The following is a 22,006-nucleotide window of genomic DNA, read 5'->3' on the forward strand; positions in this document are numbered from 1 at the left end:
AACCTTGCTTATCGGGATCCGCTCCCGCGCGCCTGTGCTGCAGGGCTGGGCGACATTCCCAACACCCGCGCCCTGTTTGAGCGCGCGCTGACGGCGGCGGCCCCCCAGGCGGCGGCCCAGCTGTGGGACGCCTACGTGGCGTTTGAGTACGATGTGGGCAGCCTGGCCGCAGCGGCGGCGGTGGAGGCGCGGCGTGCCGCGGCGGCAGAGGCGGCGCGCGAGGCGGCGGCCGCCGCGGCCGCCGGCGCCGCGCTGGACGGCAAGGCGGCGGCGGCGGCGGCGCAGGCGGCGGCGCAGGCCCAGCAGGCGCCCCAGCACGAGGCGCTGCACCTGGCACTGCTGAAGTACCGCGTGCAGGACCTGTGGCCGGCCTCGGAGGGGCAGCGCGCGTACATGGAGCGCCTGCTGGGGCAGGCGCCCGCCCCCGAGGTGCGGCCCCGCTGTCCCTGCCTGCCCTCCCCAGCCCGCCGGGGCATGCGCTGAATGCTTGCAGCAGTGCAGGAGGGGAGGGGGGTGCGCTGTATGCTTTCGCTGAGCGGCGGCAGTGGCAGCTGGACGCCGGAGTTGTTGTGCTGGCCAGCGGCACTCGGCCCGCCCTTTCCAGCCTGGCGCCGCCAACGCACTCGAGGCGCGCTTGCGCGTGCCCCTCCCCTTATTGCCCCCGCAGAGCGGCGAGGCGCGGGCTCGGGAGCCGGACAGCGGCAGCCGGCGGGACCGCGGCGAGCGGGAGCGGGGCAGCGAGCGCGGCGAGCCGCGGCGGGGCGGCGACGGCGAGCGGTCGCGGTGCCGCCGCGGCGGCGAGCGCGGCGGCCACGCGCCGCGCTCCCCGCCGCGGGATGCCGAGCCGCTGCGGCTGAGCCGGGAGCTGGCGCAGCTGATGAGCCAGCTGCCGCCGCCGCACGCACGTGAGGGTTGCCGCAGCGGGCGGGGTGGGGCTGCCTGGCTGCCTGCGCAGGCCACAGCCGCTGCCGCCAGCTCCTTGCTGGCCTCCTTGCTGGCCGGCAGGCAAGCGCCCAGCCTGCCTTGCTCGTCCTGCCACCCCGCCTGCCTCCTTCCTCCCGCCGCCCTGCCTGCCTGCCTTGACCCGGCCCTGCCCTGCCCTGCCTTCTGCCCTGCGCTGCAGTGGAGGGGCCCATCCCGGATGTGGAGCGCCTGGTGCAGGTCATCCTGGGCGCTGACCTGTCGCCAGATGGCATCATCGCCCACGAGGTGGCCGCAGCGCGCGAGCGCCGCCGCCAGCGACGCCTCGCGGAGCAAGGTGGCGGCAGCCCGGTGGGGCTGGGCCCTGCCGGCGGCGGCTACGCCGGCCCGCCCGGCGCCTCGGGCGTGGGCCAGAAGCGCAAGGCGCTGCAGGAGTTTGACAGCGGCAGCGAGAGCGAGGAGGAGGAGCGGGGGCACAACGGCGGCGGCGGCGGCGCGGCGCCCGGCGGCGCGACAGACGGCGGCGCGCCCGCTGCCGGCGGCCTGGACGTGTATCGCATGCGCCGCAAGCAGCAGCGCGGCCCCTGAGCTGCCCCGCCCCGCGCGGCCACCACCTGTTGAGCTGCGCCCTTGTTGTGTCGAACCGGGTTCTGAAATTGAGGCATTGCCCTGCACAACACAGGTGCTGGCTGGCTGTGCGCATTACACCAGGGGAGTCGCGCCAGCACTGCCCCAGCAGAGGCCCCAGAGGAGGCCTGCTTGCATTGCAGCGCACCAGCGGGCACCGTATGTAGAGGTTGCAGGGCAGGAAGGAGGCGGGGGCGCCACACAAGCGCCGTGGGCACAGGGGAAGCAATGGGGGCAGTGAGGGGCCCGGGCGGTGAGGGCATGTGGGCCCCACGGGCCGGCAGAAGAACCATGGTACAAGTGCGGTGGTCCACCGATGAAAGAGGGAGGTGCGTGCAGTGGAATGTGCTGGTCAACAGAGGCGGCGTGGCGAGACAGCTAAAAAACACGCCGGGGCACAGGCACTGCGTGCTGGGAGCGCACCCACAAGCAACACAGAGCCATTTGAGGTGCGGTCAGGGGTCAGGGTCAGCGGGCTGAGCGCCTAGTCAAGTCAATCAGTCAGGCAGTCAGAGACAGTCACAACGGTCAGAAACGAGTCGACAAGGTGGGGACGCGGCGGGTGGTCGCACCGGCGCACCCAACGCTGCCTACAGAAACGCGGAGCACAGCTGTCGGCAGCCTTGCAGCTCCAAAGTCAACAGGGGGTCCGCCCGTAAGGGCCCATAAGCGTCATCAAGTGTTGGTCAGCCAGTGCTGGAGTGCCGCGGAAGAAGCCCCCATCCCCCATCCCGATATGTCGCCATGCGGCGGCGCGCGCCGCAAAACCCCGTCATGTGCAGTATCAGCCGGCGCCAGGTGTTGTTAAGCGCCAGTCGTAATCAATAGAGGCGCTCCAGTGGCTGCCCCAGGCTGCGACCGTGTGTGTGGTGGAGGCTGCAGGCAGGCGCCGCCTCACTTGGCGGGCGTCTTGGCTGCGCCGCGCCGCGTGCGTGTCGTCATGGGCTCCGCGGTGGCGGGGGTCTTGGCTGCCGCCCTGCAGCACCATGCAGCCCCGGCAGGACGGAGTGGGGGACAGGCGCGCGCTGCTGACGAAAGACGACGCAGCGCAAAGGCAGCAGGCAGGGCTCAGCAACGCTGCCCAGCAGGAGGCGGCTGTGCGCTTGGCCGTGTGCCGCACCTGGTGGCGCGCGGCCGCGTGGCCTTGGGGGTCACAGTCACCGCCTCCGTCTCCACCTTCTTGGTGGACTTGGGGGTCTTCTGCAGGGACCGCGCAGGCAGCGGGAAGCCGTGCGGCTCGGGAGGGGCCGCGACGAGCAGCGACAGAAGCACAGCGAGCGGCGGCAGCTGGCGGCGGCGGGGCTGTCGCTGCAGGCGGCGGCGGCGGACCCTTGTCGCTGTCCCAATTTGAAACAGAAAGCGGGGGAACAGGGAACGAGGGCGGCTGGGCCGCATCGGCGAGATGCGGTTGCCAACGGTCATGCTTTTCGGCCGGCACGCACCACTGCCCGGGGCGTCTTCACCGGCGCTGGCGACGGCTTCTCGGGCGTGTAGGCCCTCGGAGGTGGTTTATGAGCCCTGCAGCGGGAGGGGAGCTCCGCTAAGCAGACTTGCAGGCCGGGTGCCATGGCCAGCCAACAACAGCTCCCACCTGGTGGAGCGCCGCAGCCCCTGCTCTGTGATGATCGTCCCGCCCGCCGGCTTCTTCTTCTTCTGCCCCGCCACTGCACAGCTGTAGAGCGCGACGATGCTGAACAGCAGGGCCGCCAAACTTCCCAGTATGGGCACTGCCAGCGGGTTCTGCAGCTGCAGCTGCAGCTTGGCAACCAGGTCCTGCAAGACGGCCTCCATGGCTGAGAGAATTGGGAGTGGGGCCGGCTCCTGCTGGGCACTTGTTTGAGCCGACAAAGCACCCCCGGGTCCAAAGTACGCGTATTACCCGCCAGGAGCCCGCTCACTCACCCTGTTGCTGCGCAGAAGGTCCAGGTCTGCGAGCTGGACCAGCAGCGGCTCGGGGCTGCCGTCCAAGGGTCCCGCCGACGCGCCGCCTGCGGCCATCCCTGCCTTTCCTGTGCTGGGTACCTTGGGGCCTGGTGAGCTGCAATCCACCCGGGACCAACTGCTGCACCTCGAGAAATAGCAGCATGGCGGGCCGAGGCTTCACCCGCTGGGCGCTGGCGGCCGCCCTGGCCTTGGCGGTGGCATTGGCGACACTGCGCCAGGAAGGTGAGCGGTTGGGCAGCTGCGCAGCTGCGAGGATGGCAGCAGGTGGCCACCTGCCGCAGCCACCTGCTCGCTGCTTCTTGAACTGACTATGCCCCAACAAGCACTGGCGTGCAGGCGGGCGCACCGCCAGCTTCCCGGTGCGGAGGAAGCTGCAGCAGGAGGGCCCCTTTCAACCGCTTCCGGCCCCTCCTCCCGCCCCTCCTGCCGGCCTCCCCGCTCCGGTCGCCGACGCGCTGACCAACCAGCTGGAAGGGCTGGGCGCTGGAGGTGAGTGTGAGGCAGGCTGGACCAGAGGAGGAGCCTATGGGCATGCATGCATGATGATTGCATGCCAGGAGCGCTTGATCTGCTTTGCAACAATGCCTGCCTGAGGAACACCCAGCAGAACACAACTGACGCCTGGCTTGCCTGCCTGCCCTGGCCGTGTGCAGCTCCCGTGGCCCCTCCACTGCCCGAGCTTGGCCCAATGCAAGCCGCAGCACCAGCCCCCGAGCCAGTTCCCGAGCCTGCGGCTCCTACGGTCGAGCCTGTCACGCCAGCCGCAGCACCTGTACCCGCTCCACCCGCTGCTCCCCTGGCTGTCGCTCCTGCCGTTGTTGCAGTCCCGGTCATGCCCCCCGCCATGCCAGCAGCTGCACCCCCCATCTCCGCCCCGCCTGCCCTCGAGCAGCCGCCGCCGCCGCCAGCAGCCGAAGCGCCAGCGGCGCAGCCTGCTGTGGGCCCGACCGTGCAGCTGCCAACCCCTGCCCAAGCCATGGCGCCTGCGGAGTCCACCCTGGTCCCTGCCGTGGAGGTGGAGGCTGTGGGCGTACCATCGGCTGAGCTGGCCGCCATGCCGGTGCCAGCCGCGGAGCAGCCGCAGGCTGGAGTGCTGAGGGCCCAGCCCCTGCCACCTGTCACCGCTGCCTTTGCGCCCCTGCCCGAGGCGCCAGCAGCAGAGGCTGAGGCTCCTGTCGTCACTGCGGTGCCAGCGCCCGAGCAAGTGCAGCCGGCAGCCGCGTCGGCAGTGGAGGAAGTGGCTGTGCCGGCACCCGAGCCGGCGGCCGAGGAAGCTCAGCCCGCGGCAGCATGCACCAACACACGCCCTGACACTCGCTTCACCTGCCAGGAGCAGCGCAGGTTTGGCAAGTGCAACGCGCCGTTCATGACTCTCGGCAACTTCTGTGCCGCCACCTGTGGCCGCTGCACCCCCGCCGAGCTTGCTGCCGCCGTCCAGCTGGGTCAGTGCACAGACGCTGCGCCAGACAGCCGCTATAGCTGTGAGCAGCAGCGTAGGTTTGGCAAGTGCAATGAGCCGTGGATGACGGCGGGCGGCTTCTGTGCCGCCACCTGCGGGCGCTGCACCCCTGGCGCCGCCCCAGCCGGGTGAGCCAGCTGCACAGCCATCCGTGCGGCGGGAAGTTTTGGACTGTGGCGAGAGACGAGGTGCCCCTACCATATACAGCTGGACCAAGCCCAAACAACATGTGCTGATTCATCGATGATTCAAGCCCCCTGCCACCAGCTTGCAACATGCACTTGCCTGCTGAAACAGAAGCATGTACATGTCTCCTTGTGAATGCGTTGACCCTTTCCAGGTGATGGGGCAATGCAGCTGCAGCTGCACCTTGTTGCCACCAGGACCTGCTTCGTTGGTGCGATTGGGAGTCCCAGGGGGAGGGCGGCACCTGCGGGGCACTTGTTTAAATCGGCAAAGCATCCAGGGTCCAAGAGGAAAGTAAGTGAAGCGGGCTGGAGGCCGCAGCACTCGCCTGTTGCTGCGCAGAAGCGCCGTCGTGCATCAGGAGGCAACAGCAGCAGCACGCCGCCGTCCAAGGTTCGGCCCACGCCGCCTGCCTGCAGCTGCCTTTTTCCTGCCAGTACCCAAGGCCAGGGGCGGCTGCAATCCACCCCGGAGCTGGTGCATCTCAACATAAAGCAGCATGGCGGGCCGAGGCACCACCCGCTGGTGGCTGGCGGCCGCCGCGGTGCTTGCACTGCTGCCTCAGGGCACGGCCTCAGGGCACGGCACTGCGCCTCCCGGGTGAGCGTGGGCAACAGCAGCTGGTGGTGCCGCAGCCAGATGCCCGCTGCTTCTGGAACTGACTTATGCCGGCAACACTGGCGTGCAGGCGGGCGCGCCGCCAGCTTCCCGATGCGGAGGAAGCTGCAGCAGGACGGGCCCTTTCAAGTGGTTCCGGCCCCTCCTGCCCCCCCTCCTGCCGGCGCGCCAGCGGCGCAGCCTACTGTGGGCCCGACTGTGCCGCTGCCAACCCCTGCCCAAGCCATGGCGCCTGCGGAGTCCACCCTGGTCCCTGCCGTGGAGGTGGAGGCTGTGGGCGTACCATCGACTGAGCTGGCCGCCATGGCGGTGCCAGCCGCGGAGCAGCCGCAGGCTGGGGTGTTGAGGGCCCAGCCCCTGCAGGCTGAGCCGCCAGCACAGGCGGTGACGGCTTCCCCCGACCAGGCGGCCCCAACCCCCGAGGTGAGCCCTTGCGCAGCAGCCTGCCGCGCAATGCAGCCTATCCTCAGCCTGGGTCGGCACGTCTGCAGTGTCGTCTTTGCCGTGAAGCCTGCCCGGCCTCTGGGCTGTCGAGCTCCCGCCCCGGGCCCTGGCAGACTTTAGGGCACACCAGAAGGATGGCACTGCAAGCTGAGGAGCACCCAGGCTGAGGAGCACCCTCTGCTGCTGGGCTGGCTCCATGCTCCCATTCTGTCTGATGGAAATTAAGGGTGCCGCCCGCGCCCCTGCCTGCAGGCCCCCACAGCCGGCGCCCCTGCCCCCGAGTGCGCTGACGTGCCGCCGCCTGGAACCAACTACACCTGCCAGCAGCAGGCCAGGGTGAGGCTGCTGCGTATACATGAAGCAAGGCTTGTGCACATGCTGGGTTTTGGCTTCGTCAGAATGGGAGCTGGCCCGCATGCGTGCCAACCTGACTGGTAGCAGCCACATGCCAGCCATGTGCCCTACAGATGTAGCAGACATCCGTCTGCTCCCCTCCCCCGCCGCAGTGGGGCAAGTGCAGCGAGCCCTGGATGCAAGGCTTCTGCAATGCGGCCTGCGGTCGCTGCCCCTCCCCAGCCCCCGCCGGCGAAGCCGCGGCCCAGGCTGCCATCAGCGTCGCCGCGCCCGCGCCTGCAGCGCCAGGTGGGCAGGCTTTTGAGGTGGGAGCGGCACTTCCGCTGGAGGCCGCCCTGCCTCCCGCCGGCGAGGTGGCTGCCCCAGCGGCCCAGCTGGAAGCAGCCCCGCAGCCAGCCGCAGAGGCTGCCGGCGCCCCTGCTGCACAGCCCCCTGAGCAGCGCCCGTTTGAGCTGCTGGTGGTGGGAGGCAGGCCCACCTCGACGGTTGTGCTGCTCAACTTGCCGACGCGGCGCCGCGCGCCGCGGCTGGCAGCCGACGGCGGCGTGGCCCCGCCTGCCGCCGCCGCTCCCGCAACCGAGGGCCTGCCCCGGGCGGCTGCTCCCACTGCAGAGGCCGCTGCTCCCGTCCCAGAGCTAGCCTCAGCCGCCTCGCTTGTGGCACCCCCCGCGGCGGAGGCCCCTGCCATGCCTGCCGCGCTGGCGCCAGTAGGGGCTGCTCCTGTTGAGGCCGGCCTGCCGCCGGCGCCTGCGGTGGCGCCCCCGGCGCCCCCGCCGCCTCCAGCACCTGTCGTGCCTGCAATCCTGGTGATCGGACCCACCGAGGTCCCCGCATCCACGCTCCCGGCAGTCATCTATGGTCCCATGGTGCCAGCCCTGGCAGCACCCGTGCCTGCCCCTCAGCCCGAGGCAGCTCCTGTCGTCACTGCGGTGCCAGTGCCCGAGCAAGTGCAGCCGGCAGCCGCGCCGGCAGTGGAGGAAGTGACTGCGCCGGCAGCTGCGCCGGTTGTGGAGGAAGTGACTGTGCCGGCAGCTGCGCCAGTGGTGGAGGAAGTGACTGTGCCGGCAGCTGCACCGGTGGTGGAGGCAGTGACTGTGCCGGCAGCTGCGCCGTTAGTGGAGGAAGTGGCCGTACCGGCAGCCGCGCCTGCGGCCGAGGTAGCTCAGCCCTCAGCCCCGGCAGCATGCACCGACACACCCCCTGACACTCGCTTCACCTGCCAGGAGCAGCGCGGCTTCGGCAAGTGCAATGCGCCCTTCATGACTCTCGGCAACTTCTGTGCCGCCACCTGTGGCCGCTGCACCCCCACTGGAGTTCCATCGCCCGAGCCTGCTTCCACTGCAGCTCCCAGTGGGGCTCGCAGGGCTGCACCCCCCGCCGCTGCTGCCCCGGGCCAGCAGGGTCAGTGCACCGACACGCCGCCAGACAGCCTCTACACCTGCCAGCAGCAGCGTAGGTTCGGCAAGTGCAATGAGCCGTGGATGACGGCGGGCGGCTTCTGTGCCGCCACCTGCGGGCGCTGCATCCCTGGCGCCGCCCCAGCCGGGTGAACCAGCTGCAGATAGCCAGCCATGAGGCGGGAGGCTTTAGATTTTGGCGAGAGACAAGGTGCACAGCCCCGCCCCTCAACAACCGCCTCCCAGCCCAAACAACACAGCAAGATTCAAGCCCCTTGCCACCAGATTGCAACATGGACTGCCCGCCGAACAAAAGCATGTACATGTCTCCTTGTGAATGCGACCCCAGCTCCTGAATCAGCAAGTTGACAACAAGAAGTTTGGCGTAGTTGCATGTACACATGTGGTTGATGGGGAGTGCAGTGCAGAAAATTTTGAACGGGACAACGGAAGCAATAATGACTGATGAAAACAGATGCTGGGGGCCGAGAGAAGCGTTGCATCATTAAAATTTTAATTCTCAATTAATCGAACAGCCCAATTTAACGCGTAGGCGCAGGGTGCGGATTTGGGTTGGCTGCAGCGGCGGCCGGCGCTGCCATCGCCCGCCCGCTCAGCTGCTCTGCCGTCGCCGGCAGGGCGCCGGGGCGGGGCGCGCCGCCGCTGGCGCCCAGGTCCAGCACCAGCGGGAAGGCGGGGGCGTCGCCCATGGAGCCGCGCGTGTCGCCATAGCCCACGGCAGAGGAGGTGGAGGAGGAGGGTGCAGAGGCCAGGGAGGAGGCGTCGGAGGAGGAGGTGGCAAGGGAGCTGGTTGTCCAATCCAAAGCGCAGGCCTGTGCGGAGCAGGGGCAAGCCAGGGCAATCAGGGGTGAGTGAGCCTGGCGGCAATGCACCTGTTTTATAGGGCTAGCTGCAGCAGCAGCAGCACGCGGAGCTTACCAGTTGCTTCCAGGGCTGCTGCCACCAGCGCCGTCTCTGGCATTGCGCTGGCGAGTGTGGCGTGGAAGGAGGCGACTCTTCATCCCCCTCCTCCGCCACTGCCTGCAGCTGCTGCACTGCTTGTGGTTGCTGCGGCATGGGCGGCGCATCCTCTTGCGGTGCAGCTGGCAGAGCTGCCGCCGCGATCCCTGCTTCCCGACTGGGCATCAGAGAGCAAATGGTGTGTAGGCGCTGGCCGCCTTGTGTGCGGCAGTTCATCTGTGTGGTGTGCAGCACGCCGTCGGTACTGTCGGTCACCACCGACTCCGCAGCCGCGGCGCTCGCCTCCACGCCGCCTGCTGCCTCTTCGTCTCCTGCTGTTGCGGCAGCTGCGAGTGCCGGCCGCTCCGCTGCCTGCTCCCCCTCGCCTGCAGTCCCAGGAAGCTCCTGCTGCAGCGGGGTGCCTGCTCCACTGAGCTCTTCCTGCACCACCACTGCCTCCAGCTGGACGGGCAGGTCCTGCTTTGTCCGCCGCCATGCGCTGCGCTTCCTCTTAGCCTTGGCAGCCCTCTGCCGCACCAGGCGCTGGTAGGCGTCCCAGCCGCGCTCGCGCAGCACGTGCAGCTCACGCCTTGTCAGTCCCGCAGTGTGCAACACATCGCCCACGCCTGCGGCAGGGCAGGCAGGCAGGAAGGCGGGTGAGCAGGCGGCGTCAGAGATTCAACAGCGGCAGTGGCAGCAGTGGTGTGCGATGAGAGGCAAGTGCTGTGGCTGCCTGGCAGCATCTGCACGGTACGCATTTGGCTGTGTTACTGCCGCATTACCTCGCTGCTCCGCCAGGCCAAGCACGCCATCCCGTCCTGCAGCAAATGACATGCTGCCGAACTGCCCCGCCACCACCGCCATGATGGCCTTCTGGTACTGCAGGAAAGCAGCGGTACGGCAGCATGACAGCCGCGGAACTGCGTTCAGCATGACTCGCGACAGCACAGCACAGCACAACCGACACCATCAGGCAAAGCCAGCCACCTCAGCAGGCAGGCAGCAGCCAGCCACCTGTGTGAGCAGGTGGTCCCGGACCGAGGCGCCTGCAGGCAGGCAGGTGGAGCACGTGCGAAGGCAGGCCCGCTTTACTTCAGCAGCACACCCATGCCAGCGTTTAGCATGCATGGCTAGTGGCGCTGCCCAAGATTGAAGTGCACACAGGTTGCACGGAGCTGCACAGCAGCCAGGCCAGGTGCAGCAGCAGCGGGGGTGGCATGGCATGCGTAAGCGCACCTCCCGGCACACCACGGACGGCTGTCTCCACATAGTTTGGCCGCACCACCAGATCCCCCAGCCTGTTGACCAGCACGCGGTGGCCGGTGCGCTTGTACAGAACCCAAAACTGCGTTATGGACGCCGGGTGTGAAGGGTTAGGGGTACGTTAGGTGTGGGCCAGCGGACTGCTGCCGCAGCGGAGTGCGTGTGTTTGCAACTGGTGATGCTGGAGTTACTACAGATGCACCCGCTGCGCCCGCTGTGCCACCTCACCTTGGCCGCTGAGGTCACGACATCGTTACTGTTGATGATGTGCCTGCGGGGAATGGGTGAGGGGCAGGCGAGCCCTTGCTGAGCATGATGGGCAAGGGCAGATCTCTAGAGCAGCGCAAGGCAAGCATGCCACCTGCAGCAGGGCGCCAAGCACACACCCACACCCACCAGGTGTCGGGCACCGCTTCGTTGTAGATGCGCGCAAAGGCGTGGTTGCCGGTGCGGGGGGCGCCAAAGGTGTAGCACTTGACGTTGATGAGGTACTCTGAGGGTGGGGTTGGGAGGCAGGAAACGGCTGGAGCCAGCAGCAGCTAGGCAATGGCAGGCTGCGAGCGCGGCAGCGTCGGGCTGCGCATGGTTGCGCCTGCGTGCCTGCGCAGGGGCATCGCTGCTTGATGTCGTATGCGCACAGCGTGGCCAGCGCGCCGCCCAGCGAGTGCCTGCAGGGTGGGGTGGCATATGTCTCGCAGTGCCCCAAGCCAAACTTCACACACACACACATGCCACTTTCACACCACCTACCACCCTGCACAGGGTGCGCTGGACACACCCTGTGACATAGACGTTGACGGGCTTCTCGCTGTCTGCATCCTTCTGCTCGTTGGCGCAGCGGTACAGGATGTGCTCCAGGCGGGACAGAAGCTTGTCGTTGAACCCATTGGCGGTGTAGCACCGGTGGAAGCCCTGGTGCACCATGGGGGCGCTGCAAGCAGGTCGAAGGGGCCACAGAGAGAGCAGGTCGAAGGGGTGGCATGTCAGAGAGATACAGTGTGCGCACGCGTGGCAGCAGCAGCACCCGAACAAGCCCACCACATGCCGACACGCAGCACTGCCCAGAACGGCAGGCCGGGCAGGCAGCCGGCAAGCAGCCCGGCTGCAACTGCCCACTCACGTGCCCATCAGCGGGTTGCCGACGCCCTCGGGCCAGCGCTTGCGCCACGCCTGCAGGTCTGCCTTGACGTTTGCCAGGCTGGCGGTGCCGCGAAAGGCAATCACCACCTGCGTGGGGCAGGGAGGGGCAGTATCTCAGGTCGAGCGCCAGAGGCACCTCGCTCTGCCATGTGGCGTGCGTTCCGCAGGTAGATCCAGGCCCTGCACCGCCGCTGTGGGACCCACCACAACCACACACACACACAAGCCCATCTCACCGTGTCGCTGCTCCACCCCACGATGGCCTTTGTGTCCAGGCTGCGCTCCCACATGCACTCCCAGTGTTCCAGCCCATACAGCAGCAGGGCGGTGTCTGGCGAGTAGGGGGACTGCCTCTTCTCCTCCTGGTAATCATACACCAGAAAAGACCAGTACATCAGCTTGATGGTGGTCTGCAGGTGGTGGGGAAGAGGGCAGCGGAAGGAAGGGTAGTGAGCGAGGGGTTGTGGGGAGGATGCAGCAGGAAGGTGCAGGAAGGGAGGGGCACAGCCCGGGCCTGAGAGGACGCGATGCGTGTCTTGCTCCACGGGCACGTTTCCAAGCCTGTGCAGACCGCCACCCGGTAGCATGGGCACGCACAGGCAGCCAGTTGCGGCGTGCCTACCTCGAAGCACCACAGCGGCTCGCACTCGAGGCAAAAACTATCATGTGAGTCTGGTGGCAGGCAAGACGAGCGCTCCTCCTTCTTGCGAGGGATGTCCCGCTCCAGCCAGGCAAACTCCTGAAGCCAGACCTGCAGCACGGAGGGAGGAGCGAGCGGCAAAACTGTCGAGCAGCAGGCACCATGTCATGCGGCACCAGCCCTGCACGCAGCTTGCACTGCATACACCACGGAGAACAAATAGCTCTCAGCCTGGCACCTTACAATCGAATTAACCCCACCTGCAGGATACTCGTCTGGTCGGGGCGCTTTGGCATGGTCATGTACGCGTTGGCAATGGCGGTGGCAGTCATGACAACTTGCATGGGAAGGAATCCCAGCCAGGAGATGATGTAGGAGCTGCAGGTGCTGGGTTTGACTGCGTTCAGGGCGGGAGGCGATGTGAATGTGTGCGTACGCGCACGTGTGTATGCGCATGTGTGGTGGCTCCATGCCACAATGCTGTATGGGCCACACTGCTCACCATAGGAATAGCTGATGATGCACAGCATGAAGAAAGTGAGGGACAGGCCACGCAGCTTGATCTACAGAAGCACAGGAGGCAGGCGCGTGGTGTGGCTGGGGAGCCAAGCGGGCACGGCGCTAACAGCCGCAGGGATGCAGGCAGGAGTGAGTGTGTGCTGGTACCATTGCATTGCTGCTCATGTGGCCGGCGGGCCCACCTGCAGGCGTGTGGTGAGGTTGGCCATGCGCATGCCGTTGTAGGGCAGGTGCTTGAGGTTGTTGAGGGCACGGGCGATGAAGAAGATCTGCAGGCAGCAGTGCAGGAGTCACCCCCGGAATGAATGCTGGTCAGGTAGGCAGCCCCGAATGCTCAGCTGACACCCATCTGTCTCAGGTAGGGCGCACAGCCAGCCGGGTGGCACACGCAGCGAGCCACACACCCAGAGCAGGAAGTAGGTCACGATGCAGACGGTGTTGAGCGTCAGCACCGCAATGCCGGCGGCTGCGCGCATGTGGAGCACACAGCGGTGGAGGCAAGGCAAGCAACCGGTGAGTAGAAGAGAGAAGCATGCATGGCCCTTCAATTACCCAGCGAAGGATGCAGCAGCATGACCCAGCCACCCAGCTTGGCTTGCGTTTGAAGTGGCAGTTCCAGTCCTGCTGGCGGCAGTCGGTGATGGTTGGGTCCCAGTCAGTCTCCTCAAATGGGTCGTCTAGGACGAGGCCTAGCACCAGCAGCGTCGCCTCCTCTGCCACCCATACGATCAGCTTGGGCCAGTGCGTCCACAGCGGCGCATCCATCACTGCCCCATCCACACGGGAGACATACTTACCTGCATCATGGCAGGAAAGAGAGGAAGCTGTTACGGGGCGGGTGCAATGGAGGAAGGAGGCAGCTGAAGAAGGCGATGCTCAGGCAATACCACACGTACGCCAGTATGGCCCGTTGGCCGGGTTGGCGCTGTGGGCTTGTATGACGAAGATTAGAAAAATGGTGTTCCAGATTGTCCAGCGCACAAAGGCCGACCACATCACCAGCGGTTCGAACCAGGAGCACAGGTGGCCCAGCACGTATGCGTTGGGGATGATGAAGAATATGCAGTTGATGAGCTGCAGGGACGGCAATATGGCAGGGAGCAGCTGAGAAAGCAGCGGCCAGGGCTGGCCACACAGATGCACGCAAACGGCAGCGCACGGCAAAGCAAAGTATGCACGGTGATACTTCAGCGGGCAGCAGCAGCGCACCTGCAGCGTGATCTCTATTCCTCCCAGCGTAGCGGCTCGCTTCCTCCTGTGGCTCCACCTTTTCTTGCTGAGGTTGGATCTGCGCACAGCAAGGTATGCACACACACACACAGAACTCTGGTGCCGGCAGCTCATGGAACAGGGCTCAACCCCTATACCGGCAATTGAGTTACACACACCGGCAGCTGAATGCAACACACCACCACCACCACGCCTCAGCCCTCCCACCTGTACACGCGATAGAAGAACATGAGCCAGCAGGCCAGCAGAGCAGAGAGCAGGATGCCAGCAAAGCAGAGGTTGATGGTGGGCACAGTGTTTTCTTGCAGATAATGGGAGTCGGGCTGCGTATGGTGCAACGGAGGGAGAGGGGGGAGGCATGGCCGTAAACGCCAGGCACAAGGCATCGCAGCAAGCATTGCGCTTTGATGCTTCCCGGTCAGCGCTGCTGGGGTAACCCAACATTTAGCTGCCGGGCTGACAACTGCTGTGGCTTCCAGGTCTGGCAGCACTGGGCATTAACCCCGCTCTTGAGCCACCTGGTCTATTTTGACGTAAAGCGCCACGATGAGCTTAACCGTGCCCGCAAGTACTGCGAACCACACCGCACGAATGACAATCTGCAGCAGAGATGGACAGACGGGTGCCGGGTGCGGTCGGCAGGCATGTGTAGCACCTCAAAGAAGCAGGCTAGGCAGCCCACATCAAGCCCCACCTTCATTTCGTTGGTGCGCAGGAACTCGAAGCGCAGGATGATGTCGTCGCGGGCATTGTAGTGAGGCGAGATGCTGCGCATCACCCCAGCGCTGGACGCCTCGCTGTCATACTCGCTGGAGGCCACCGACAGCTTAGGGTCCAGGCTCTCCTTGGTGGATCCATTGCTGTCCATACCATGGCTGCTATCTGCATCTTCTTTGGGCGAGCCGTCGCCGTCAGACTGGGCGGCCGCCGTCGCCTGCGGCTGGCATGAGCCGCCGCCGCCGCCGCCGCTGCCCGGCAGCTGGGAGAGCAGAGCCGCTTGCAGCACGTCTTCGGGGTCCTCTGCACCGGCGTCCTCCTCGCCCCGCTCGCTGAGGGTCATGGCGAGCGGCGAGGGCTCAAGTTTAGCCGCCCAGAGTATTTCACGCCGTGCGGCGCTCTGAAGCTATTGGCAAGCTGACCGGGAGTTGAGAGCGACCAGAGGGTTGAGGCTGCCCAGCACTAAGTGGGTCCACCGTGTCGGTGGAGAATCTTGACCTGGCGGCGCATTTGTGGAGCGGCAAAATATCACTGAATTGGAGGGGTGGGCTTTTCCTGGCAATGCAATTTCTTCCGTGCATGCCGTGCATGCTTTGCCACACGGGCGCTGGCGGCAACTTTATTAGATACCTTGACCCTGTCACTCATACTCATACTACACTTACAGCGAATCATCTCTGAATGCAGCAACCTACAAGAAGAAACTTTTTCCAAACCAGCAGACTTGCATGCGTGCTGACCAAAGTGAGCTCAGGATGCAAGGCGGGTAGCGTGCTTGCAAAGCATGTCTGTCTTGGGGATGCAGTGAGCAGAAAAAGACTGAGCAGGGACAACGGTTTGCTCATGAATGATGAGGAAATCAGATGGCTGAGCCAAGGGTCGAGTTGCGCTTCGGTTACTTCAAGTTTGAGTTCTTTTTCCAGCAGCCCACATCCATACCCGCCTAGGGTGCTGGTTTTGGCTTGGCTGCAGCTGCTGCCATGGCCTCTGCATGCTCCTGTATCGCCCGCCCGCTCAGCTCCTCTGCCGTCGCCGGCAGGGCGCCGGGGCGGGGCGCGCCGCCGCTGGCGCCCAGGTCCAGCACCAGCGGGAAGGCGGGGGCGTCGCCCATGGAGCCGCGCGTGTCGCCATAGCCCACGGCAGAGGAGGTGGAGGAGGAGGGTGCAGAGGCCAGGGAGGAGGCGTCGGAGGAGATGCGCATGAAGGAGGAGCCGGTGAGAGAGCTGGTTGTCCAGTCCACCGCAGAGGCCTGCAGGTGAGCACCAGGGGCAAGCCAGGCACACAGCAGTGGTGAGCTAGGCCGGCGACCAGGCACCTGCTCCTGTGGCTCACAAGCACGGACTACAGGTCCATCGCTGGCAGCACTGCTGGCAGCACCAGCACCAGCTGGCCCTTACCAGGCTTTTCCAGGGCCGCTGCCACCAGTGCTGCCCCTTGCGGCTGCGGTGCTGCGCAGGCGAACGAGGGGTAGAGGGAGGCGACTCCTCATCCCTCTCCTCCGCCACCGCCTGCAGCTGCACCGCTTGTGGCTGCTGCGCCGTGGGCGGCGCATCCTCCTCCGGCGCCGCTGGCAGCATCGCATCTGCTGATCCTGCCCCCCGCTTGGGCATCAGTGAGCAAATGGTGTGCAGGCGCTGGCCACACTTGGTGCGGCAGTTCATCTGTGTGGTGTGCAGCACGCCATCCCGCTCCTCCGTCGTCAGCGGCGTTGGCGCCGCGGCACCCGCCTCCATGCGGCCTGCTGCCTCCGCGGCGCCTGCCGCTGCGCCAACTGCGACTGCCGGCCATTCTGCTGCCTCCTCTCCCTTGCCTGTGCCAAGTGGCAGCTCCTGCTGCGGCGGGGTGCCTGTGCCGGGCTCCCCCTGCACCACCACTGCCTCCAGCTGCACGGGTAAGTCCTGCTGCTTGCCGCTACCCCGCCGCCACGTGCTGTGCTCCTTCTTAGCCTTGGCAGCCCTCTGCCGCACCAGGCGCTGGTAGGCGTCCCAGCCACGCTCACGCAGCACACGCAGCTCACGCCTTGTCAGCCCCGCGGTGTGCAGCACATCGCCCACGCCTGCGGCAGGGCAGGCAGGCAGGCAAGCAGGCACACCGCCGCAGGGATGAGCATGGGCATGGATAGCAGAGGATGGTGAGAGCCAGCACGCCTTGGGCCTCTCAGGCATGCAGCCGGCTCAATCACATTCGCACCCTGCATCCAATGCTGCTGCGGCTCACCTCGCTGCTCCGCCAGGCCAAGCACGCCATCCCTTCCCGCAGCAAACGACTTGCTGCCAAACTGCCCCGCCACCACCGCCATGATGGCCTTCTGGTACTGCAGGAAAGCAGCGGTACAGCAGCAGGACAGCCATGGTACTGCGCTCAGCGTGACGGGGCTCCAGCCTGAAGCCCACAGCAGCTGCAGTAGTCCTCAGCAGGCAACGGAAGTCAGCAGCCAGCCAACCTGTGTGAGGAGGTGATCCCTGACCGAGGCGCCTGCAGGCAGGTGGAGCATGTGCGCAAGTTAAGTCCCAGTCAGCAGGGCGTACTGCCACAATATGCACATGCCCACATGGTGGCTGGTTGCCCAGCAGATTACAGGCCCGGCCAGGCAGCTGTGCAGCCCCGGCGCAGGCAGCAGCAGCGGGGTTGGCAAGCATGTGTAAGCGCACCTCCCGGCACGCCGCGGATAGCTGTCTCCACATAGTTTGGCCGCACTACCAGGTCTCCAAGCTTGTTGACCAGCACGCGGTGGCCGGGGCGCTTGTACAGCACCAAGAACTGCACCGGGGTGTGTGTGTGCATGACATACAAACCTGGTTGGTACTGAGGTTGTGCACACCAGAGCTGCGCCTGCTGTGGCGCTGCGCCTGCTGTGCCACCTCACCTTGGCCGCCTTGGTCACAACATCGTCATTGTTGATGAGGTGCCTGCAGGGGAAAGGAGGGAGGGGCACACCTGGCTGGTGGTGGGCAGATGGAAGCCAGCGCCCCTTCCCAACCACCACAAGCCACACCCCGCCCAGGAATACCACCACTACCACCAGCCCCGGCGCACCAGGTGTCGGGCACGGCTGCGTTGTAGATGCGCGCAAAGGCGTGGTTGCCGGTGCGGGGGGCGCCAAAGGTGTAGCACTTGACGTTGATGAGGTACTCTGAGGGTGGGGTTGGGGGGTGGGGCACCAGCAAAAGGGTTGAGAACGGAACAAAAGGGCACGGGCTGGCTAGCACGCAGGGGCCAGGGACCAGTCAGGGAGTATACTGGCGGGTGCGGGTTCACATTCTCAGGGCTGCAGGAGCGCCGCAACCCCCACCTGCGCAGGGGCAGCGTTTCTTGATGTCATACGCGCACAGCGTGGCCAGCGCGCCGCCCAGAGAGTGTCTGCAAACGAGCAACGCATGAGGTGAAGGGGTGCAGGGCAGATGAGGCGGTCACTGCTGTTCTGCAGTGCAGCAAGTAGCCATGCTCAGTCCGGCGGCGGCACGGGTTGCGGCACATGCGGCGCGGTCGTGCACCAGGGCAGGAGGCTGACAGGAGCCCCGCCTGGCCCTCTCCTCCTCTCATCACCACGACCCTGGGCGGCGGCGCACCCTGTGACATAGACGTTGACGGGCTTCTCGCTGCCCGCATCCTTCTGCTCGTTGGCGCAGCGGTACAGGATGTGCTCCAGGCGGGACAGAAGCTTGTCGTTGAATCCATTGGCGGTGTAGCAGCTGTGGAAGCCCTGGTGCACCATGGGGGCGCTGCAAGCAGGTCGAAGGGGCCACAAATGGGTTGCATGTGTGTGAGGGGGACGGGTGCAGGTTCATGGGTACCCCTTGGAGAGATACAGAGTGTACAGATGTGGCAGCCGTAGCCCGACAAGCCTGCCAGATGCCCCATTCACTTGCAAGCTCGCAGCACCGCTCCCAGCGCCAGGCTGGGCAGGCAGCCGGCAAGCAGCCCGGCTGCAACTGCCCACTCACGTGCCCATCAGCGGGTTGCCGACGCCCTCAGGCCAGCGCTTGCGCCACGCCTGCAGGTCTGCCTTGACGTTTGCCAGGCTGGCGGTGCCGCGGAAGGCAATCACAACCTGCATGGGCAGTGGATGGCAGTATCTCGAAGGAAACTGCTTCACGGGCTGCCCCTCTGCCATGTGGCGCGCATTCCGCAGGCAGATCCAGGCCCTGCACTGCAGTTGTTGAACCTGGATGCGGGACCCACCACAACCACACACACGCGCGCAGCCAGCGCACCGTGTCGCTGCTCCATCCCACGATGGCCTTTGTGTCCAGGCTGCGCTCCCACATGCACTCCCAGTGTTCCAGCCCATACAGCAGCAGGGCGGTGTCTGGCGAGTAGGGGGAGGGAGCCCCCGCCTTCTCCTCCTGGTAATCGTACACCAGAAAAGACCAGTACATCAGCTTGATGGTGGTCTGCAGCAGGAATGGTGAGTAGGTAAGAGAGTGTAGCGTGCATGACGGGAAGGTTTGGCAGAAAGGGTGCCGTGAGAGGTGCGACATTTCAAAGCTTCAGGCCTGGCCCTGTACAAAAGAGATGCTGGGAGCATGGGCGCTTGAACGCTGTTGCAGGGCGGGGGGCAGGGTTTCAGCATTAGCAGCTAGGCCTTGCCTCAAAGCACCACAGCGGCTCGCACTCCAGGCAGAAGTTCTCATAAGAGTCTGGTGGCAGGCTGGAGGCGCGCTCCTCCTTCTTGCGAGGGATGTCCCGCTCCAGCCAGGCAAACTCCTGAAGCCAGACCTGCAGCAGGGAGGGAGGAGCGAGCGGCAGCACTGTCGGGCAGCAGCACTGTCGGGCGCGCGCTGCGGCACCAGCAATCAACGCAGAGCTGGTATCAAGCGCAGGGGGGAGGGTGTCGAAGGAGGTGGCTCTCAGCCGGGCCGCAGCGGCCCTACCTGCAGGATGCCCGTCTGATGCGGGCGCTTGGGCATGGTCATGTATGCGTTGGCGATGGCGGTGGCAGTCATGACAACTTGCATGGGCAGGAAGCCCAGCCAGGAGATGATGTAGGAGCTGCAGGTGTTGAGCTTGACTGCAAGGCAGAAGGGGGGCCAGAACAGAGGTGCGCATGTGTGTTGAGGTGGGGCGGAGGGGCAGCTGGCAACGAGCAGGAGACGGCGAGGGGGTACAGCTCCTGGAGCTGCGCCTGCGCGAGTGGGCTGCAGAAGGGCGTCGCCGCTCACCAAATGTGTACGTGATGCTGCACAGCACGAAGAAAGTGATGGACAGGCCACGCAGCTTGATCTGCAAAAGGACATCCATGAGAGTGATGTGGATCAGGCCGGGGCAACTTAGGACAGGAATCAACCGGTGCTGGTGCTGAGATGGTATGGTGCGGCGCTGCGTAGCAGCCCATCGGGCCCCATGCGCCCACCTGCAGGCGCGTAGTCAGGTTGGCCATGCGCATGCCGTTGTAGGGCAGGTGCTTGAGGTTGTTGAGGGCGCGCGCGACGAAGAAGATCTGCAGGCAGACGCGCGGGTGTAGTCCGAGTGCCAGCCTGCTTGCATGCTGGCGTGGGGGGTGACTGGGGCGCAGCCAGCCGGGATGGTCGCACGGCACACTCATGTCCACATGAACAGCACAGCCAGCCGGCTTCCTGGCCGCACACAGGCCACGCACCCAGAGCAGGAAGTAGATGACGATGCAGGTGACGTTGACCGCCAGCAGCGCCGAGCCGGCGGCTGCACGCATGTGGATCACACGGCGGCGGCAAGGTGAGCAAACACTTCGCGAGGGGGAGGGACAGAAGCACGCGACACTTTGCACGCGAGGCAGAAGCAGCAGGCAAGGGGCAGGAGGGCAGGAGGGCAGGGCTTACGTGTGAAGTGGCAGTTCCAGTTCTGCTGGCGGCAGTCGGTGATGGTTGGGTCCCAGACCGTCTCCTCTGGGTCCAGCCACATGGTGATGGTCAGCGCCAGCAGGGTGCCCTCCTCCACCACCCACAGGCTCAGCTTGGGCCAGTGAGCCCGCAGCGGCGCATCCATCACCGCGCCATCCGCCCGGCCGACGTACTTGCCTGCAGCACAGCGGCGGCGGCAATGGGTTTGGGAGGAGAGGGGGCAGCCCGAGGGCGCACAGCCATGCCATTGAGGCCAATGTCAAGCAAAAAAACAGTCGAGCGCCTCTCACGCCAGCGCGGTGTGTTGGCAGGGTTGGCGCTGTGGGCTTGTACCAAAAAGATCAGGAAAATGGTGTTCCAGATTGTCCAGCGTACAAAACCCGACCACAGCACCAGCGGGTGGAACCAGGAGCACAGGTGGCCCAGCACGTATGCGTTGGGGATGATGAAGAATACGCAGTTGATGAGCTGCAGGGAATGTGGCAGCAAGCTGAGCAAAGCAGCGGCCAGGGTTGGCCACACAGAGGCACGCAAACGGCAGTGCAGGGCAATGCATGGCATGCACGCTGATACTTCAACAGGCAGCAGCAGCGCACCTGCAGCGTGATCTCGATCCCTCCCAGCGTAGCGGCCCGCTTCCTCCTGTGGCTCCACCTTTTCTTGCTAAGGTTGGATCTGCGCACAACAGGGTATGCACACACACACACACAGAAACCTGGTATCGGCAGCCCATGGAACAGGACTCAAGCCTTGGAATCAGCAATTGAGCTGCACGCACCGGCAGCTGAATGCAACACACCACCACCATGCCTCCGCCCCAACCTCCCACCTGTACACGCGATAGAAGAACATGAGCCAGCAGGCCAGCAGTGCGGGGAGCAGCACGCCGCCAAAGCAGAGGTTGATGATGGGCACGGCATTGTCTTCTAGGTAGTGTGAGTCGGGCTGCGGGGTTTGGGTTGACATGGAGGAAGAGCAGGGCCAGGTCATGATAGGGAAGAACAGGGAGAACTGCGTGACCAGGCGGGCAGCAGCACTGGGCCAACCGGCCTCGGCTCATCTGGTTCCCTCACCTTGTCGATTTTGACGTACAGCGCAATGATGAGAATGATGGTTCCCACCACCACCGCCGCCCACACCGAGCGAATGATCGTCTGCGGCAGAGATCGCAGAAGCAGGAGTTGGGCGCAGCGTACGGCAGGCAGCCAGAACCCATGCTGTCAGTGAGCAGCACAGAAAAGAAACGGGCAATGCATCGGCCACCTGAAGCCAGCCCCACCTTCATCTCATTGGTGCGCAGGAACTCGAGGCGCAAGATGATGTCATCACCTGCATTGTAGTGCGGCGGCGACATGCCGCTGGACGCCTCGCTGCCGTGCTCGCTGGAGGCCGTCGACAGCTTGGGCTCCAGGCTCTCCTTGGTGGATATATTTCTGTGCAGACCATTGCTGCTGTCTACGTCTGCTTTGGGAGAGCCGTCGCCGCCAGACTCGGCTGCCGTCGGTGCGACTGCCGCCGCCTGTGGCTGACGTGAGCCGTCGCCACCGCCGCCCTGGGGCAGCTGGGCGGCGAGCGCTACCGCCTGCTGCTCAAATGCCGGGCGCTCTAGGGCGTCATCATCGTCGCCCCGCTCGCTGAGCGCCATTATTGTGAGGCAGGACTAAGAATGTCAAGCCCCAGACACGGTTTCGCCCTTTGCGGCGCTCTGAGGAGTGTTGGCAGCTGAACGGGACTTGCGAGCGACCAAACAACGACGTTTACTGCGCAG

At 65.6% G+C, this 22,006-nt stretch overlaps 6 protein-coding genes across 6 annotated transcripts in view; 2 read left to right on the top strand and 4 right to left on the bottom strand.

The window, feature by feature from the left end:
- The window catches only part of CHLNCDRAFT_138056 (hypothetical protein), a gene marked incomplete at both ends in the record, with an annotated part of 5,001 nt that extends 3,492 nt beyond the window's left edge, over positions 1-1,509 (top strand). The window contains 3 exons of the mRNA XM_005851212.1: positions 44-429; positions 668-905; positions 1,124-1,509. Coding sequence (XP_005851274.1) covers positions 44-429; positions 668-905; positions 1,124-1,509 — 1,010 coding nt within the window. The remainder of the gene's footprint in view (positions 1-43; positions 430-667; positions 906-1,123) is intronic.
- A 933-nt stretch (positions 1,510-2,442) lies between these two features.
- CHLNCDRAFT_138057 (hypothetical protein) lies at positions 2,443-3,546 on the bottom strand (the record flags this gene model as incomplete). The annotated part of the gene is made up of 5 exons (XM_005851506.1): positions 2,443-2,524; positions 2,669-2,856; positions 2,991-3,066; positions 3,140-3,321; positions 3,451-3,546. 5 exons carry the CDS (start codon positions 3,544-3,546, stop codon positions 2,443-2,445), a joined length of 624 nt encoding a protein of 207 aa, XP_005851568.1.
- Positions 3,547-3,632: 86 nt separating this feature from the next.
- Positions 3,633-8,103, top strand: CHLNCDRAFT_50022 (hypothetical protein; the record flags this gene model as incomplete). Its single annotated transcript, XM_005851213.1, has 7 exons — positions 3,633-3,714; positions 3,829-3,981; positions 4,317-5,079; positions 5,557-5,737; positions 5,936-6,178; positions 6,452-6,535; positions 6,706-8,103. The coding sequence occupies 7 exons, from the start codon at positions 3,633-3,635 to the stop codon at positions 8,101-8,103; spliced, it is 2,904 nt and encodes a 967-aa protein (XP_005851275.1).
- A 389-nt stretch (positions 8,104-8,492) lies between these two features.
- On the bottom strand, positions 8,493-14,762 carry CHLNCDRAFT_50023 (hypothetical protein; the record flags this gene model as incomplete). The annotated part of the gene is made up of 20 exons (XM_005851507.1): positions 8,493-8,783; positions 8,890-9,536; positions 9,660-9,789; positions 9,925-9,956; positions 10,147-10,255; positions 10,402-10,444; positions 10,570-10,664; positions 10,924-11,104; positions 11,294-11,400; positions 11,550-11,723; positions 11,936-12,064; positions 12,214-12,350; positions 12,456-12,516; positions 12,655-12,741; positions 13,025-13,269; positions 13,360-13,546; positions 13,682-13,760; positions 13,910-14,025; positions 14,221-14,301; positions 14,397-14,762. The coding sequence occupies 20 exons, from the start codon at positions 14,760-14,762 to the stop codon at positions 8,493-8,495; spliced, it is 3,297 nt and encodes a 1,098-aa protein (XP_005851569.1).
- A 600-nt stretch (positions 14,763-15,362) lies between these two features.
- CHLNCDRAFT_138061 (hypothetical protein) lies at positions 15,363-18,900 on the bottom strand (the record flags this gene model as incomplete). The annotated part of the gene is made up of 11 exons (XM_005851508.1): positions 15,363-15,668; positions 15,817-16,475; positions 16,637-16,733; positions 16,863-16,894; positions 17,071-17,179; positions 17,286-17,328; positions 17,456-17,552; positions 17,712-17,779; positions 17,989-18,141; positions 18,364-18,470; positions 18,634-18,900. The coding sequence occupies 11 exons, from the start codon at positions 18,898-18,900 to the stop codon at positions 15,363-15,365; spliced, it is 1,938 nt and encodes a 645-aa protein (XP_005851570.1).
- A 91-nt stretch (positions 18,901-18,991) lies between these two features.
- On the bottom strand, positions 18,992-21,883 carry CHLNCDRAFT_138062 (hypothetical protein; the record flags this gene model as incomplete). The annotated part of the gene is made up of 11 exons (XM_005851509.1): positions 18,992-19,138; positions 19,294-19,430; positions 19,582-19,642; positions 19,773-19,859; positions 20,019-20,080; positions 20,218-20,415; positions 20,619-20,706; positions 20,835-20,913; positions 21,068-21,183; positions 21,312-21,392; positions 21,518-21,883. 11 exons carry the CDS (start codon positions 21,881-21,883, stop codon positions 18,992-18,994), a joined length of 1,422 nt encoding a protein of 473 aa, XP_005851571.1.
- Between the last annotated feature and the right edge of the window lie 123 nt (positions 21,884-22,006).

This window comes from Chlorella variabilis, assembly GCF_000147415.1.
Source record: "Chlorella variabilis unplaced genomic scaffold CHLNCscaffold_2, whole genome shotgun sequence".
Lineage (NCBI taxonomy): Eukaryota > Viridiplantae > Chlorophyta > Trebouxiophyceae > Chlorellales > Chlorellaceae > Chlorella > Chlorella variabilis.